The sequence below is a fragment of the Rattus rattus genome, chromosome 2 (genome assembly GCF_011064425.1).
Source record: "Rattus rattus isolate New Zealand chromosome 2, Rrattus_CSIRO_v1, whole genome shotgun sequence".
NCBI classification, from domain to species: domain Eukaryota; kingdom Metazoa; phylum Chordata; class Mammalia; order Rodentia; family Muridae; genus Rattus; species Rattus rattus.
Window position 1 is genome coordinate 22,957,755 of NC_046155.1, and position 13,290 is coordinate 22,971,044.

The 13,290-nt window shown below is 43.9% G+C and overlaps 1 protein-coding gene across 1 annotated transcript in view; it reads left to right on the forward strand.

Annotated features, from left to right (window-relative positions):
- Trpm3 (transient receptor potential cation channel subfamily M member 3) overlaps positions 1-13,290 on the forward strand; it is an 851,352-nt gene that overhangs the window by 747,557 nt on the left and 90,505 nt on the right. Inside the window, 2 exon segments of the mRNA XM_032891718.1 lie at positions 10,144-10,244; positions 11,488-11,622. Of these exon segments, the coding sequence (XP_032747609.1) occupies positions 10,144-10,244; positions 11,488-11,622 (236 nt within the window).

Sequence of the window (13,290 nt, forward strand, 5' to 3'; positions counted from 1 at the left end):
AAGCTAAACATAAAAAAAAAAAAAAATGTTAGGGATTATCTTTCCTATTTACTATAGGAAATAAGAAAGCTACCCTATCTTCCTTCAGATAGCTTTATTTTGTCTCTCACATATAAAAATAGGATTTCTTCAGCTAAAACTAAATTGGTCTTTCCTGATGCCTTTTCACCTTCTCCTGAGATTCATTTAAAGTTATTTTTTACCAGGAGAAGACAGTTATTACCCAGGCCAATAAAAAGAGAAGATGATAAATTATATACAAACCCCATCAATGTGTGAACGTGTGTGTGTGTGTGTGTGTGTGTGTGTGTGTGTGTGTGTGTGTGTTTACAACTTTGAATTCAATCTTTCTCCATGTAGCAGCCACATTCTTGAGAGAAGATTCTGAGGAGAAGTCTCCACTTGGGGAGAAGATTGGAAGTGTATCCTAGCAACCTAAGTCATGTGATAGGGCCTTGCAGCTAGTTTACTCCCACAGTACTGATGTAGATGTAATTGGGGAATCTGTTGTCTTTTAATGAAAGACAGATGGATTTATGTTAATAGAGACCCTGTTGCATTTAGTTGCAACATTTATAATCAAAATTAAATGGAACAATAGGTACTGTGATTTGGTTAAAATAGTTACACCATTTGCTCTTCCACTGTCTCCCCAATCCCTTTCCTGTACCCCAACTCCATCCTCATGTACCTCAACTCCATCCTGCACCCTCCAAAATTCACTCATGGTCTCTCATTCTTTAATTGTGAGTGTGTGTGTGTGTGTGTGTGTGTGTGTGTGTGTGTGTGCATTTGTGTGCGTGTTTGTGTATATGTACGTGTATATGAGAGAGAGGAGAGTGAAGGGGGTTAATGTATAAATACATGTTCAGTCTATTTAGTGTTGGTCGTATGTGTGTGGTTTTATGGCTGACTACCTTGTTATTGGATAACCAGTTAGAGGACTCACCCCTGGGAAAGATGTTAATTCTCCATTCAAAACAGTCATTAATTGTTAGTAACTCTTTAGGGTTTGGACCTTATGTGATTTCCTCTCCTTCCACATTGACAAGTCAGTTGGTGTTGTCATTTTTCCCGGCATCCACATTGTGAACATTTCTTTGACTTCCCTGTCATTTCTAGAAGACACAGTATCACAGCAGGATTGCTCTTTCTCTGACTCTTTCAATCTTTCTATCCCCTCTTTCATGATGTTCCCTGAGCCTTAGGTATAAGAGTTGTGTTGTTGGTGTACCAATTGGGCTGGGTACCACTGTCAGTGGTTCTCTTTATTTAAACGAGTTGTGGTTTTCTGTAATGGTCTCTATCTTCTGCAAAGAGAAGCTTCTTTAATGCAAGGAGAATTACATCAATCTGAATGTGTGTGTGTGTGTGTGTGAGAGAGAGAGAGAGAGAGAGAGAGAGAGAGAGAGAGAGAGAGACTTCAGAATCTTTTTTTTAATTTTCATACACGTATATACTAAATTTTTGGTTATTTTCACCCCTCAATACTGTGTCAAAAGTTTTTGTTTGATTGACCATCTCATTCATTCATATAATGAATTTTAGTCCTTCTCATTCCCCTATCCTCTCTCCAATTTCCCTCCTGTTTTCTCAACAAATCCCTTCCTACTCTCATGACTCCATTTTATATGTAGCCCAGGGATTTAATTATTCTTTCACCAAAATGTGCTGAGGAGGTTATTTTTGGAGTAAAGGCAAAATATCAGTGGCTATACCACTCAGAAAATGACACCCCTCTTCCAACAGCCATTAACTGACAATAAATGTTTAGGGGGGGGACTTTGTGAGCCCCTCGGGAAATGCTGTCAGGGTCGAGCTTCTTGGCAGATAGCTACAGCTGTGGTGAGTTCATGGCCCAAGGATATCCTTTTGCTTTCACATTCTCTGACTTTTCTGACCCCTCTTCTTCAGTGTTCCCTGAACCTTAGGGAGGGTGCTATAGATGTACCATTTAGGGTCAAACATTCCGCCATCTTGTATTCTTGATACTTCAGCCAGTTACCGGTTTCTACATTAACTGCCACCTATTGTAGCAAGATGTGTGTATGGTGAGGAATGAAAACAGCTCTGATCTATAGGTATTAAATATAAGTGTTTGGAAGGCAGTTTGATAACACAGCCATTTAGTAAAGCAGTAATAGTAGGTTTCTGCCTAGGGCCTATGGGACCTCCCCAGCCATAGGGTCTTCATTAAGTTACAGATCTAGCATGAATTTCCTCTTGTGGATCAGGCCTTAAATCCAATCATACAGCAGTTGGTTATCCCTATAAGAGCCATGCCTCTATTACTCTAGAAGGCACATCTTGCCTGACATGTCATTATTGTAGCTTACAGGATTCACAGCTAGATTAGATTGGTGATGACTCTCCCAGAAACCTAAGTAGCGCCTCCTGGAACTATGTCAGGAGGGAAGAAGCGTCTAGCTCAGTTCCAGCTTTATGTCTCTGTGACATGTAGTCAAAGTGTATCTGTCTTCAGCAAAATAGCCTTATGATGGGGCTCTGGTGGGCAGTCAGGAGCAATGACAATAGCCTGTGTTGTTTCAGGGGCCTCTGGGGCCTCCCTGGCACTGGGATTTTCATTTAATAACCCATGGCTTTTAGTAGGAACATTTTTCATCCATAAAGAATACCTCGGTTCACACTCTTTTATTATTATTATGTTTTTACAGGCTTTTAAAATAGTAGGTTTCCATGTGGCTGTTTTAATATATATATATCCTTGGTTCTGGTTACTTTTCCCCATCTTAGATTTCTTAATTTAGTTGAATACAGTGATCTTTTAAAGGAGCCTTCTTCTTCTGGCTTAGTATATTCCTGCCAATCTATCTTCATACTTCAGTTAGAGCTCTGCTCCTCCGTGAAGACCCCTGGCTAAGAAAACCTCTCATCTCCACTACCTTCTGATTTCCAACACACAAGTGACCATATAAACTCATCATTCTCCCCTGCCTCCCCTAGAAAGCTTCCAAAATTAACTGACCAATGGGCAGAAGGAAAACCAAGCAATTACATTTTGGTGAAACTCAAGAAATATACTACAAAATGTCTATGTATGCAGGTGCTGTGTTGGAGAACAGGAAAGAATATGAGAGAAAAATCTAACAGCAGTGCTCCTCTAGAATACGCCCCAAAAATCTTACTCCTAGATGTGAGGAACACCCCAGGATGCAGAATTATCTCTTTTGTCTGCAGCCGCAGGCTCAAGAACAAGTATGACACAGCAGTGCTTAGTTCTTCCTGACCTCAACTATGAGCATAGAAATAGAGGAGGTGGCCTGCCTGCAGGATTATGTGGATAAGCCAAACTTGCAAGGGAGAGCTCGATTTTATCGTGGCTTAGGAGAAAGCCTTCCAGTTGTGAATAATAACTAGTTTGGAATGCTACCCTGGGCCCATTATAACCCAACTCATTAAATGATAAATAATAAAAACGGATTAGCATAGACTGCACACAGAGATAGTCTAAGGAAAATAACAAAAGAGCAAAAACTGCATTAACAAAAGAATCATAGTCTTTATAGAATGTTTCTGGGGAAAAAAAGATGAACTTTGAATAGAGTAGCTGCCCTTTATCTCTGAGAACACATCACAGACTCCCAGCACATGCCTGAAACCATAGATGGAACTGAGCCCATATACAATGTGTTTCTTTACATACATACATACAAACTTACATACTTACATATATACACACATACATAACCAATGTAAAGTTTAATATGCACAACAGTTAATAAAGCTGAATACTGGTTGGGGATTTAGCTCAGTGGTAGAGCACTTGCCTAGCAAGCGCAAGGCCCTGGGTTCGGTCCCCAGCTCCGGAAAAAAAATAAAGCTGAATACTTATAACAATATTCTATAATACACTTTACATGGATGTGGTCTTAAACTAATTTTACTGGGGCTACGAAGATGATGAGGTCAAGAAAGAACCTGCTTGTGTAGACATGGGGATTTGACCTCAAGTCCCTCGTAAAGCCAGGTGGGGTAGCATGCGCAGTTGCAATCCCAGGGCCTGAAAATGCATATGCCAGCAAGCTTGGGGTGTTCAGCAGAGAACAAGAGACCCTGGCTCAAACAGAGTGGAAGGTGGAGACCAACACTCAAGGCTATCCTTCATCCTATACTTGTATGCTCACACTCACAGATACTAACAGGCATGCGTGCACACATTCATACACACACACACACACACACATCATCATCATCATCATCATCATCATCATCAACATCATCATCACATGTGCAAAAAAGACTATAAGCATGTGCATATATGGAACTGCATCTTCCTGCACTGTGCCCGCCCCTGTTGTGATGTGAGATGATACAGTGCCTATTAAGTAGGTGAAGACATTGAAGGAGCAAAGACTTAGCACACACTATGGCTGTAACATTTGTAGTCACACAACCTTTCCTTAACACTGTCACAGAGAGTGCTTGTTCTTCCTGTGGACCCTCCAGCTCTACCACATAGTTGTTTCGAGTTCTTCTCTCATCTCACCAGAAAGAAGCACGTGTGAAGTTCCCTTAGGAAATGTCAGTTGCCAATGTCACTGTGTCCGCCCTTTGACTATCCCAGTACTGGAACACAGGGCAAGCACCATGGGCCCTCATCAGACATCAAGCCTGGTGGCACTTGGATCTTGGATTGTCAGGCCTCTAGCCTGTCAAAAACTAATTTATATTCGTTGTAAGCTGCCACTTTTATGGCATTGTCTTTTAATGCAAATCGACTAAGACGTGAAGTGCCTTTTACACATCGTGCACAGCTCTGAACTCTTAAATACAGCAGTAGATGAAGGGAGCCCAATGCCTGCATGCATGGTGTCTCTACTGAAATGTCTGGTGATTCATCCCTTAAAGCTCCATGTTATTATAGTCTGTGTACTTCCAACCTCTCCAGCCTCCTGCAGAGAGACAATAACCAAACCACTATGATGACGTTTAATACATATGTGTATTGGTCCCCATATTATGGAAGTGTAGTTGACCCTTCCTCCTCCTGGACGATTTTACACACCTCCTCCCTACTCACCCTCTTACCTCTACCACTCTCCTTGTTACTATCATCATGACCCTGTATCTATGCTTGCAAAGGCTTTCCTCAGAGGTTCTAAGGCCCCACACCCATCAGTCCTGGAAGCAGGGTGTATGAGTACCCTGAGCTCAAGTCAGGACCATATGGAATCCAGGCTTAGTTCAATTCCTCAGGACCTTTTCCAACCCTCGGTTTTCATTTGCAGCCAACCAGAGAGCCCAAAGAACTCAAATACTTGTGCCTTCAAGGCTACTCCCAGACACCCTCTCCAGCCCTCATTATTGAGGGCAACCTGCCAATGGATTGCACCAGCTACTTGGTACAATATTGTCATAGCAACTAGCAGTATTGGGAAGCCAGAGCAGTGCTGACACCGTTATTTGTTTGTACAGATACAGGCCACAGATTCCAGGAGTGGCATTGCTCTTCAGTAGCACAAATCCTCACTCTGAAAGTTCACTGTGTATTGGTTTGCTTGTCTTCTGAGTACTGATCCACCATGATTAGGACACTGTAACTTCTATTAAGAGGGTAACCACAGGTCTTATGATTATCATGCTGTGCAAGCATCGTCAAATGTTCCTGGAACCAAACAGTTCCTGGAAACAAATGTACCCAATAAATATGTGTTGGGCAGGGAAACCACATGGTGGGTCTAATACACTAGAGCTTTTCTCCTCTCCAGATTTTAAGCTGTGAAGACAAAGGATTTGGTCTTTCTTGACTTGCTGTCCATTCTGGCATAGTGCCTATCATGTGATAAGGCATGAAATCAGTGTGTTTGAATGCGGAAAGACATGAGGGAAAAATGAGCCAACTAGCAGATGCATGTTATCTGCACTATATTGTCTTCCATATACATCACATGGAGAGCTTTTAGAACATGCTAGAACCAGATTGACCAGCCTCTCTAGGGATGCATCTGAGGCAAACGTGTATTAAACTTCTGCAGGAAATTGCAGAGTACGTCCAATTAAGGGCAGTGTGAGCCGCCATCCAGTCTTACTCAAGACTGAGGCATCTCCCTAAATGAAGGAATTTCAGTGCTCGAACTGTCACGGTCCTGAGCAAAGACAGTGGTTCATCACTTGTACTGATCCAAACTGTCATCCAGGACAGTTTGTGACTGATGTATTTTCAATTTTTGAAAAGCCAAAATTCATTGGCTTCATGTTTTTATTTGACACTTTCCTAATTACATTCAGGCCCGTAGCTCCCTTGACCTCAATCAGTCCTTTCTCCGTGGGCTCTTGTTCGGGCTTGTGCTGCTATTGACTTGGGTAGTGTACAGACTTGTGACACATAAATGATGACAGGAATGGCTAAACCATCACGGTATGTAAGCAACAACCAGCGGACCAGCGAAAAGAAGTAAAGTCTCTCTCTCTCTCTCTCTCTCTCTCTCTCTCTCTCTCTCTCTCTCTCTCTCTCTCTCTCCCTCTCTCTCTCTTCCTCTCTCTCTCTCTGCAGCAAAAAAATTAAATTGATATAAACATTATTAGAAAGGAAGGAAGGAAGGAAGGAAGGAAGGAAGGAAGGTGAGGATGATGTTGAAAGATGGATCAACAGTTCTGAACCCTTGTGGCTCACAACCCTCTATAGGTTCTCAGGGATCTGACACCCACTTCTGACCTCCGCAGGCTCTAAGTCAGGCACATGGTATATACACATAGGTGCAGGCCAAACACTCATCACATAAGACAAAAATAAATAAATCTTACAAAAACATTTTTAGAGAAAACAGACCTACTGTGTGGTGTGGCCCTACTATGTGGTGTGGCTATCCCATAACCAGCTCTGGGTCAGAAGAAAATGGGATCAGGACAGCAGAAAGACATTTGGACTCGTGTATTTATTGCAGCACCATTCACAATACTCAGAATACGGTCTCGACTCAGATGTCCATCACCAGATGAACAGCTAAAGAAAATGTAGTGTATTTATACAAAAGGCAATACTATTCAGCAGAAAAAAACTGGGAAGCATGCCATCTGCAATCAGAGACATGAAACTGGAGGACATTTTGCTAAGTTTTAAAAAAAATCTAGCACAGAAAGGCAAATACTACAAGTTCCTCTTAGATTTGGAAACTAAACATTGATATCATAGAAGTAGAAAGATAGGTGGTGTGGGGGAAGAAAGGGACAGAAGGTGGAGATGGGTGTTTAATGTGTACAGGGGTGCAGTCTAGTAAGAGAAGTGTCGTCTACTATAGGAAAACTAGGGCCTACAACTGACTATAATTTCTAAAACAGATACTAGAGGGAATTGCATGCTCTCAATACACATACACACACACACACACACACACACACACACAAATATTCTGTCTGAGTGATTCTAATCTTATTCATATATACAGTGTATATGTGTCTAAATGTCATGCAGAACCCATAAACATACACTTACTGTGTCTACTCAAATACAAAATTAGACTTTAAAAGAGGAAAATAAGAAATGGTTTAAATGCCACCTTCTGTGAACGTCACTTTTTCCCCCTCCAGGTTAAGGCATACACTTTCACATATCTTGGTTACCTTGGCATGAATTTGAAGTCACTGTTGTTGATCTCAGATAATAAATAATTCACTCCAAGAATGTGTCTTAGACTAAAACCAACGACTTGTGGACTCCAGAGTCAGACCTGTGAAGGGAACACAAGTTCTCAGGAAACTTGTCACTCGGTGAACAGTCCCACATGGGAGGCAGCAGCATCTCCTGAGAACCTTTCAGAAATGCACAGACTCAGGGCTGGAGACATACCTCAGGATGGAGCACTTGCCTACTCCTAGGTCCAATCTTCTATATCATAAAGAAGAAAAGGGCGATGCCGAACCTTAGGCTCTACCTGGAACTCCTGAGTCAGAAACTGAAGGTGAGCTGAAAGGGTCTGCAGGGTCATTTCGGATTAGACACCCAGGCTCAAGCTTGAGAAGTGCCGGAGCAATCCGCTGGTGGACACTCTCTGCACAAACCACTTTGGTCGAGTGGGTAGGTGGTTGGTTAGTTCATTGGTGGTTGGTTCGGTGATTAATACATGTGTGTATATAGCTATGCATACATATCTTACCACATAGCCCAGGTTGGTCTAGAACTCACAGCAACATTCCTATCCTGACCTCTCAAGTGCTGGGATTATGGAGTGAGTCACCATGTCCAGCTGTTTGCCTAAGATAGTCTCTCTCTCTCTCTCTCTCTCTCTCTCTCTCTCTCTCTCTCTCTCTCTCTGTCTCTGTCTCTCTCTCTCTCTCTCTCCTCTCCTCCCCCCTCTGTGTCTCTATCTCTCTCTGTGTATGTGTATGTATATGCCCATGTGTATGTAAATAGCTGTGCACACATATATGTATATGTTCACATGTGTATATAGCTATGCATACATGTATGTATATGGCCATGTGTGTATATAGCTGTGTACATATATGTGTACACGTGCTCATGTGTCACACCAGGGGTCCTCGCTTATTCCTCTCTCTTATTTTGAGACAGTGTCTCACTGAACCTGGAGCACATCAATTCAGCAAGCCTAGCTGGCCGGCAAACCCCAGGGATCCTCCTTTCTCTGTCACCCCTGTTCCAGCCTGGCTTTTATGCCCCTTTTGGGGATTGAGCTAAGGTTCCCGCGCTTACTTGAGAAGTGCTTTGGATTCCTCCCAATCCTGGTTGCTTCATTCTTAGTATCGATGTGCAGAGTCCAGAAGAAAAGGCGTGGGGTAGTCATGCATAAAAAGAGGCACCTGGGTCTGCAGTTTCCCATGCACAAGGAAAACATCCGGGGGCTTTAGAAACTCCTTCTAGCAAGGCAGCAGAATTGTTATGGGGCTGTCATAGCCACAGATAATGACCCCCCAGATAACGCTGACAAGTGGCACCATGTGGGGGGGTCACACACACGCCTAGTGTGGTCAGCAGGAAGTGGGCCCTTGTATTGATTCTAACCTTCCCTGATGAGGACCCTATGGGGATGGTCAGGATTCACAATGGCTGGCTCTGGCTAGAATGTCACCGCACCATAATAAACACTTCTGTCCATTCTGTTAGGAGGTGTGTGGCCATTCCCTAGTCACTCTAGCCAACCTGGACTTGAGCATCTTCATCTGCCCAGTGCAGATAGCCAGAGCCAATGTCTAGAATCACTTGGGACATTCCTTAGCACAACACATGGAAATTCCTAATAGTTTGCCAAACATATGTTCACTTTTCAAATTCTCTGAACCAAAAGAGGGTGCTTTCTCTTTTCTCCTCTCCCTTGCTAGTAGGATATTCAGGAGAGTGAAAATGGGCCAGTGTACAGTGAGGTCTCTTCCTCCATACACGAGGGTGTTGATGAAATATGGGGGCAAGCCTGTTGGCATACGAACTCACATAGATGATTCCATTTCTGTCTCAGGCATCTCTACTGAATAAAATAGGATAATTTTTACTGTTCTCATTTCCTAGCTGGCAGAACAGTGGCTTACAGAGGTCCTGTCTCACCCAGCCACAAGATGGGCAACAGAGAATGCAAGATATTCCCACTACCTTCTAGGCTGCACCTGTTCTCAGCCACACAAGCAGCTGCTGGGGATCTGCATGTGTGGACAGCATGCTGCGTCTAGACTGCCTATGGCAGCAGAACCTTCTGTAGAGACAGAAATGTCATAGGTGCTTCTAGTCACACGTGGCTATTGGGTATTGAAATGCAATCGGTGTCAGGCATGGTGACACTCATCTGCTATCCCAACATCGAGGAAGCCGAGCCATGAGTACCCCATGAGTTTAAGGCCAGCTTGGACTACATACTGAAACCCTGTCTTAAAAATAAACGGATAGATAGATAGATAGATAGATAGATAGATAGATAGATAGATAGATAGATAGATAGATGATAGATAAAATAAATCTACAGTGCACAGGAAAACACCGTGGCAAAGAAGATCCGACACACACACACACACACACACACAAAATGTCACTAGTGGAATGGAGTCACACGGCACCTTAGTTTGCACCTGGAGAAGAGGACTCCATGAAAGGGTGACTGAAAGGGTCTTCCTGACATAACTAACTACTATGTTTCTCTCGTTTTTTTTTTTTTTTTTTTTTTGTCCCACTTTGTACAGGAGCCAATGCATCCGCCCCAGACCAGCTGAGCTTAGCATTAGCCTGGAACAGAGTTGACATCGCTCGCAGCCAGATCTTTATTTACGGGCAGCAGTGGCCGGTAGAGTATATACGTCGCTACCCTTGAAAAGCCCACGTGCTTGGCAAGGGTGTTTAAGGAACCTTTGAAAGTTCCTCAGAAAATTGGGTGGGGTTGGGGCAAGGACGGGGGAATCTACCTTTGTTAGCACAGCAATGTGGCTGGGCACCGGTCTCGTGTCTGGGAATATGCTGCCACCTAGTGGAAGATATTGCTAAGCTCACCACCAAAGGTTCCCTGGCTCTTAGCAGTTTTTGGACACATAGCCTGTCTTTTTATTCCAGCTTTAAAAATACAGATAAAATGTAAAGTTAAATTTTTTTAAAAAGAGAGAGGGTATGCGCATGTTTCTGGTTGTCTTTTAAGCGAGCAGAAGGAGGAAGCTGCTGCCACCAATAGTGACGCGTTCCTGCTGGTTTGCTAATGGGCCAGGCTTCTGTGTACAGGTACCATCTGTTCCTGGTGGCTAAGCACAGGTCTGACCAATCCCAGCACAATTGAACCAAAGCTTTATATAACTGCCCATGGCCTTTTTTTCCCCTGTCACTTGGCTGCCAAAAATCCGAACTTGGGAAATAGGCCATTGGGTGATGTGCGCACGCATCCACGGGTGGCAGCCCAGCAGCAACTTGGAAGTAAGACTCTCGGAACCTTCCGTCCCCAGGAGTTCTAGCCACCACTGGGCGCCTGTCCTTATAAGATTCAAGGAATTTGGACTGTGAAAAAATGAGAGAAGATGATAAGTATACAAACCACAGCCAGTCCAGTGCTCCACCCAGAAAATATGTTGTCCTCAAGTTATGTGACACTACCTCAGAGTGACCATTACTACACACCTACACACCTGCCCAGGCCTGTTTGGCCCTCGGCTTTGTTTACCTGGGTTCCTATCCTGGAGTCAGCCAAGGCTCTCATTCAGAGCCTCAGAAAGAAGAAAATGAAGGCAGGAAAGTGTCTAGCATCACCTGTACAGACCCTGCAGAAAGCTAGTCAGAGAATCCATCAAGACTTTGGGTCCTGAGGCTCAAGAACAAGAAAGAGATTTAGGAGAGAAAGTAGCTTCTAGATCTGGAGTCCTTGACTTCGGTTTCCTAAGACCCGTGCCTCCAGGACCCGCAGTGGCCCCTGGCATCGTTGTGTTGAATCTCTCTGGTAAATCTAGAGACTTGCAGATATCACCAATCTGCTTTGAGCCTTCTGGGTGAGCACGAAGGAATTGCACTTCTCTGATGTAAGCATGCTAAGTGGATATCTTGAATTGCAGGTAGGGTCCCTGGAGCAAGCCATGCTGGATGCCCTAGTCCTGGACAGAGTGGACTTTGTGAAATTACTCATAGAAAACGGAGTAAGCATGCACCGTTTTCTCACCATCTCCAGACTAGAGGAACTGTACAATACGGTAGGGCCAAGCTAAGATGCCTTTCCGTGTCTCTGCCTCTTCTGTTTGTTTCCCTACTCCCGCCTGCCCCACCCCCATGCCTGTGATTCTCTTCCTGTCTCTCCCGTGATGCATGCATCATTCCTCACATGCACTCCCTTACACCTGGATAGACTACAGACACCAAGAACTCACTTGTTCTAACTGCTCAGTTGTCCGCATCTTAGGCAAAAGGCGTCATGATCGCCATAGGGCATTGTTCTCAGATTCTAACTCAAAACCACAAGCAAACCTCTGTCAATCAGAACACACGCACTTTGTAAGCCCGTGGGGTGGGGGGTCGGAGACAAATATTGCAAGGAGGGTTGGTTTAGCACCGACCAGCAAATGACATTAAGTAGCCTGTATCATTGAGTTACCCTCAGAGCTATCGAGTTCACCCCCCTGCCCCATGCTCGCACCCGGAGTATAAAATGCCCCGGAGTCATCCAAAAGCGCTTTGTGGTAGTGGCTGTTCTTTGCAGTGACAGTCACTAAAAAAAGCCAAGCGCGTTTGAAGAACTGATGTTGTTTTTTTACCATTTCGCAGATGAGAAAACTGAGGTGGTCTAAGTCTATTTGTGCAATTACAACAGAATAATTTATGAAGAACATATATTTCTTTCTCCCAGTTCTGGAGGCTGGAAGCCCAAGATCGAGGTGCCAGTAGGTCCATTATATAATGAGAGCCATTTTATCTTTCCACAATGTGTTCACTGCGAGGGACAAACACTGTCCTCTTAGGGCAGATAGGTTGGAAGTATGGAAGTATGAACCCTCTTCTGTCTAGACCTCAGTTCCACTTACAAAGAAGGTACCCTTGTGACCAAGTCATCTAAGAGCCTCACCTCCCCCACTGATGTACTCGTATGAAGCTCAATATGAATTTTGTGGAGTCACAAAAGCGTAAAGCATAGACAGAGCCTAAGAAGTAGCTGATTGAAGGTCCTAAATCTCTGAACGACAACAATGACAGAACCCAGTGACAAACTTAAACCTCTTTTCAGAGGTTGCCTTTCGACCCACTGGCTACTCACTGGTGTCTGTCCCAGCACCCATAGTGCAATGGGATAGAGCTATGGACTGGCCATGACAAGAGTCAGACAGTAGATAATAGCAGCTAGCTTCATCTCAACACCACTGCAGGAGTAAGTCGGCTAGCAGACCCAGGTTTCTGCTTTCCCTGCAGACTTGCCTTGCCTCAATACACTGAGACTTACAGTAACGAATAATGGGCATCATGACTTAGGGAGTGCAAAGGGTCATTCCAAAGCCTGGAAAAGAAGGAAACAAAGAAGCCTGCTCCTGGACTTCAAGCCAAGGTCTTATCACTCTCATCAACAGGCAGTGGTCACCTGCAGTGCTCCCATCAACAGGTGGTGGCCACCTGCAGTGCTCCCATCAACAGGTGGTGGCCACCTGCAGTGCTCCCATCAACAGGTGGTGGTCACCTGTAGTGCAGTGTTGAGAAGACACTAAATACCAACAATAATAATAATGATATCTAGCAGTGTTGAATGCTAAGCACTACTTTAACAGCTTTAAGAGGAATTATTGGATTGTTTAACTCTCAAATAGACCTAGCAGATGAAGCAATGTTATTATCCCCATTCTAGAGAGGAGAAAATCAAGTCACAGCAATCTCAGAGA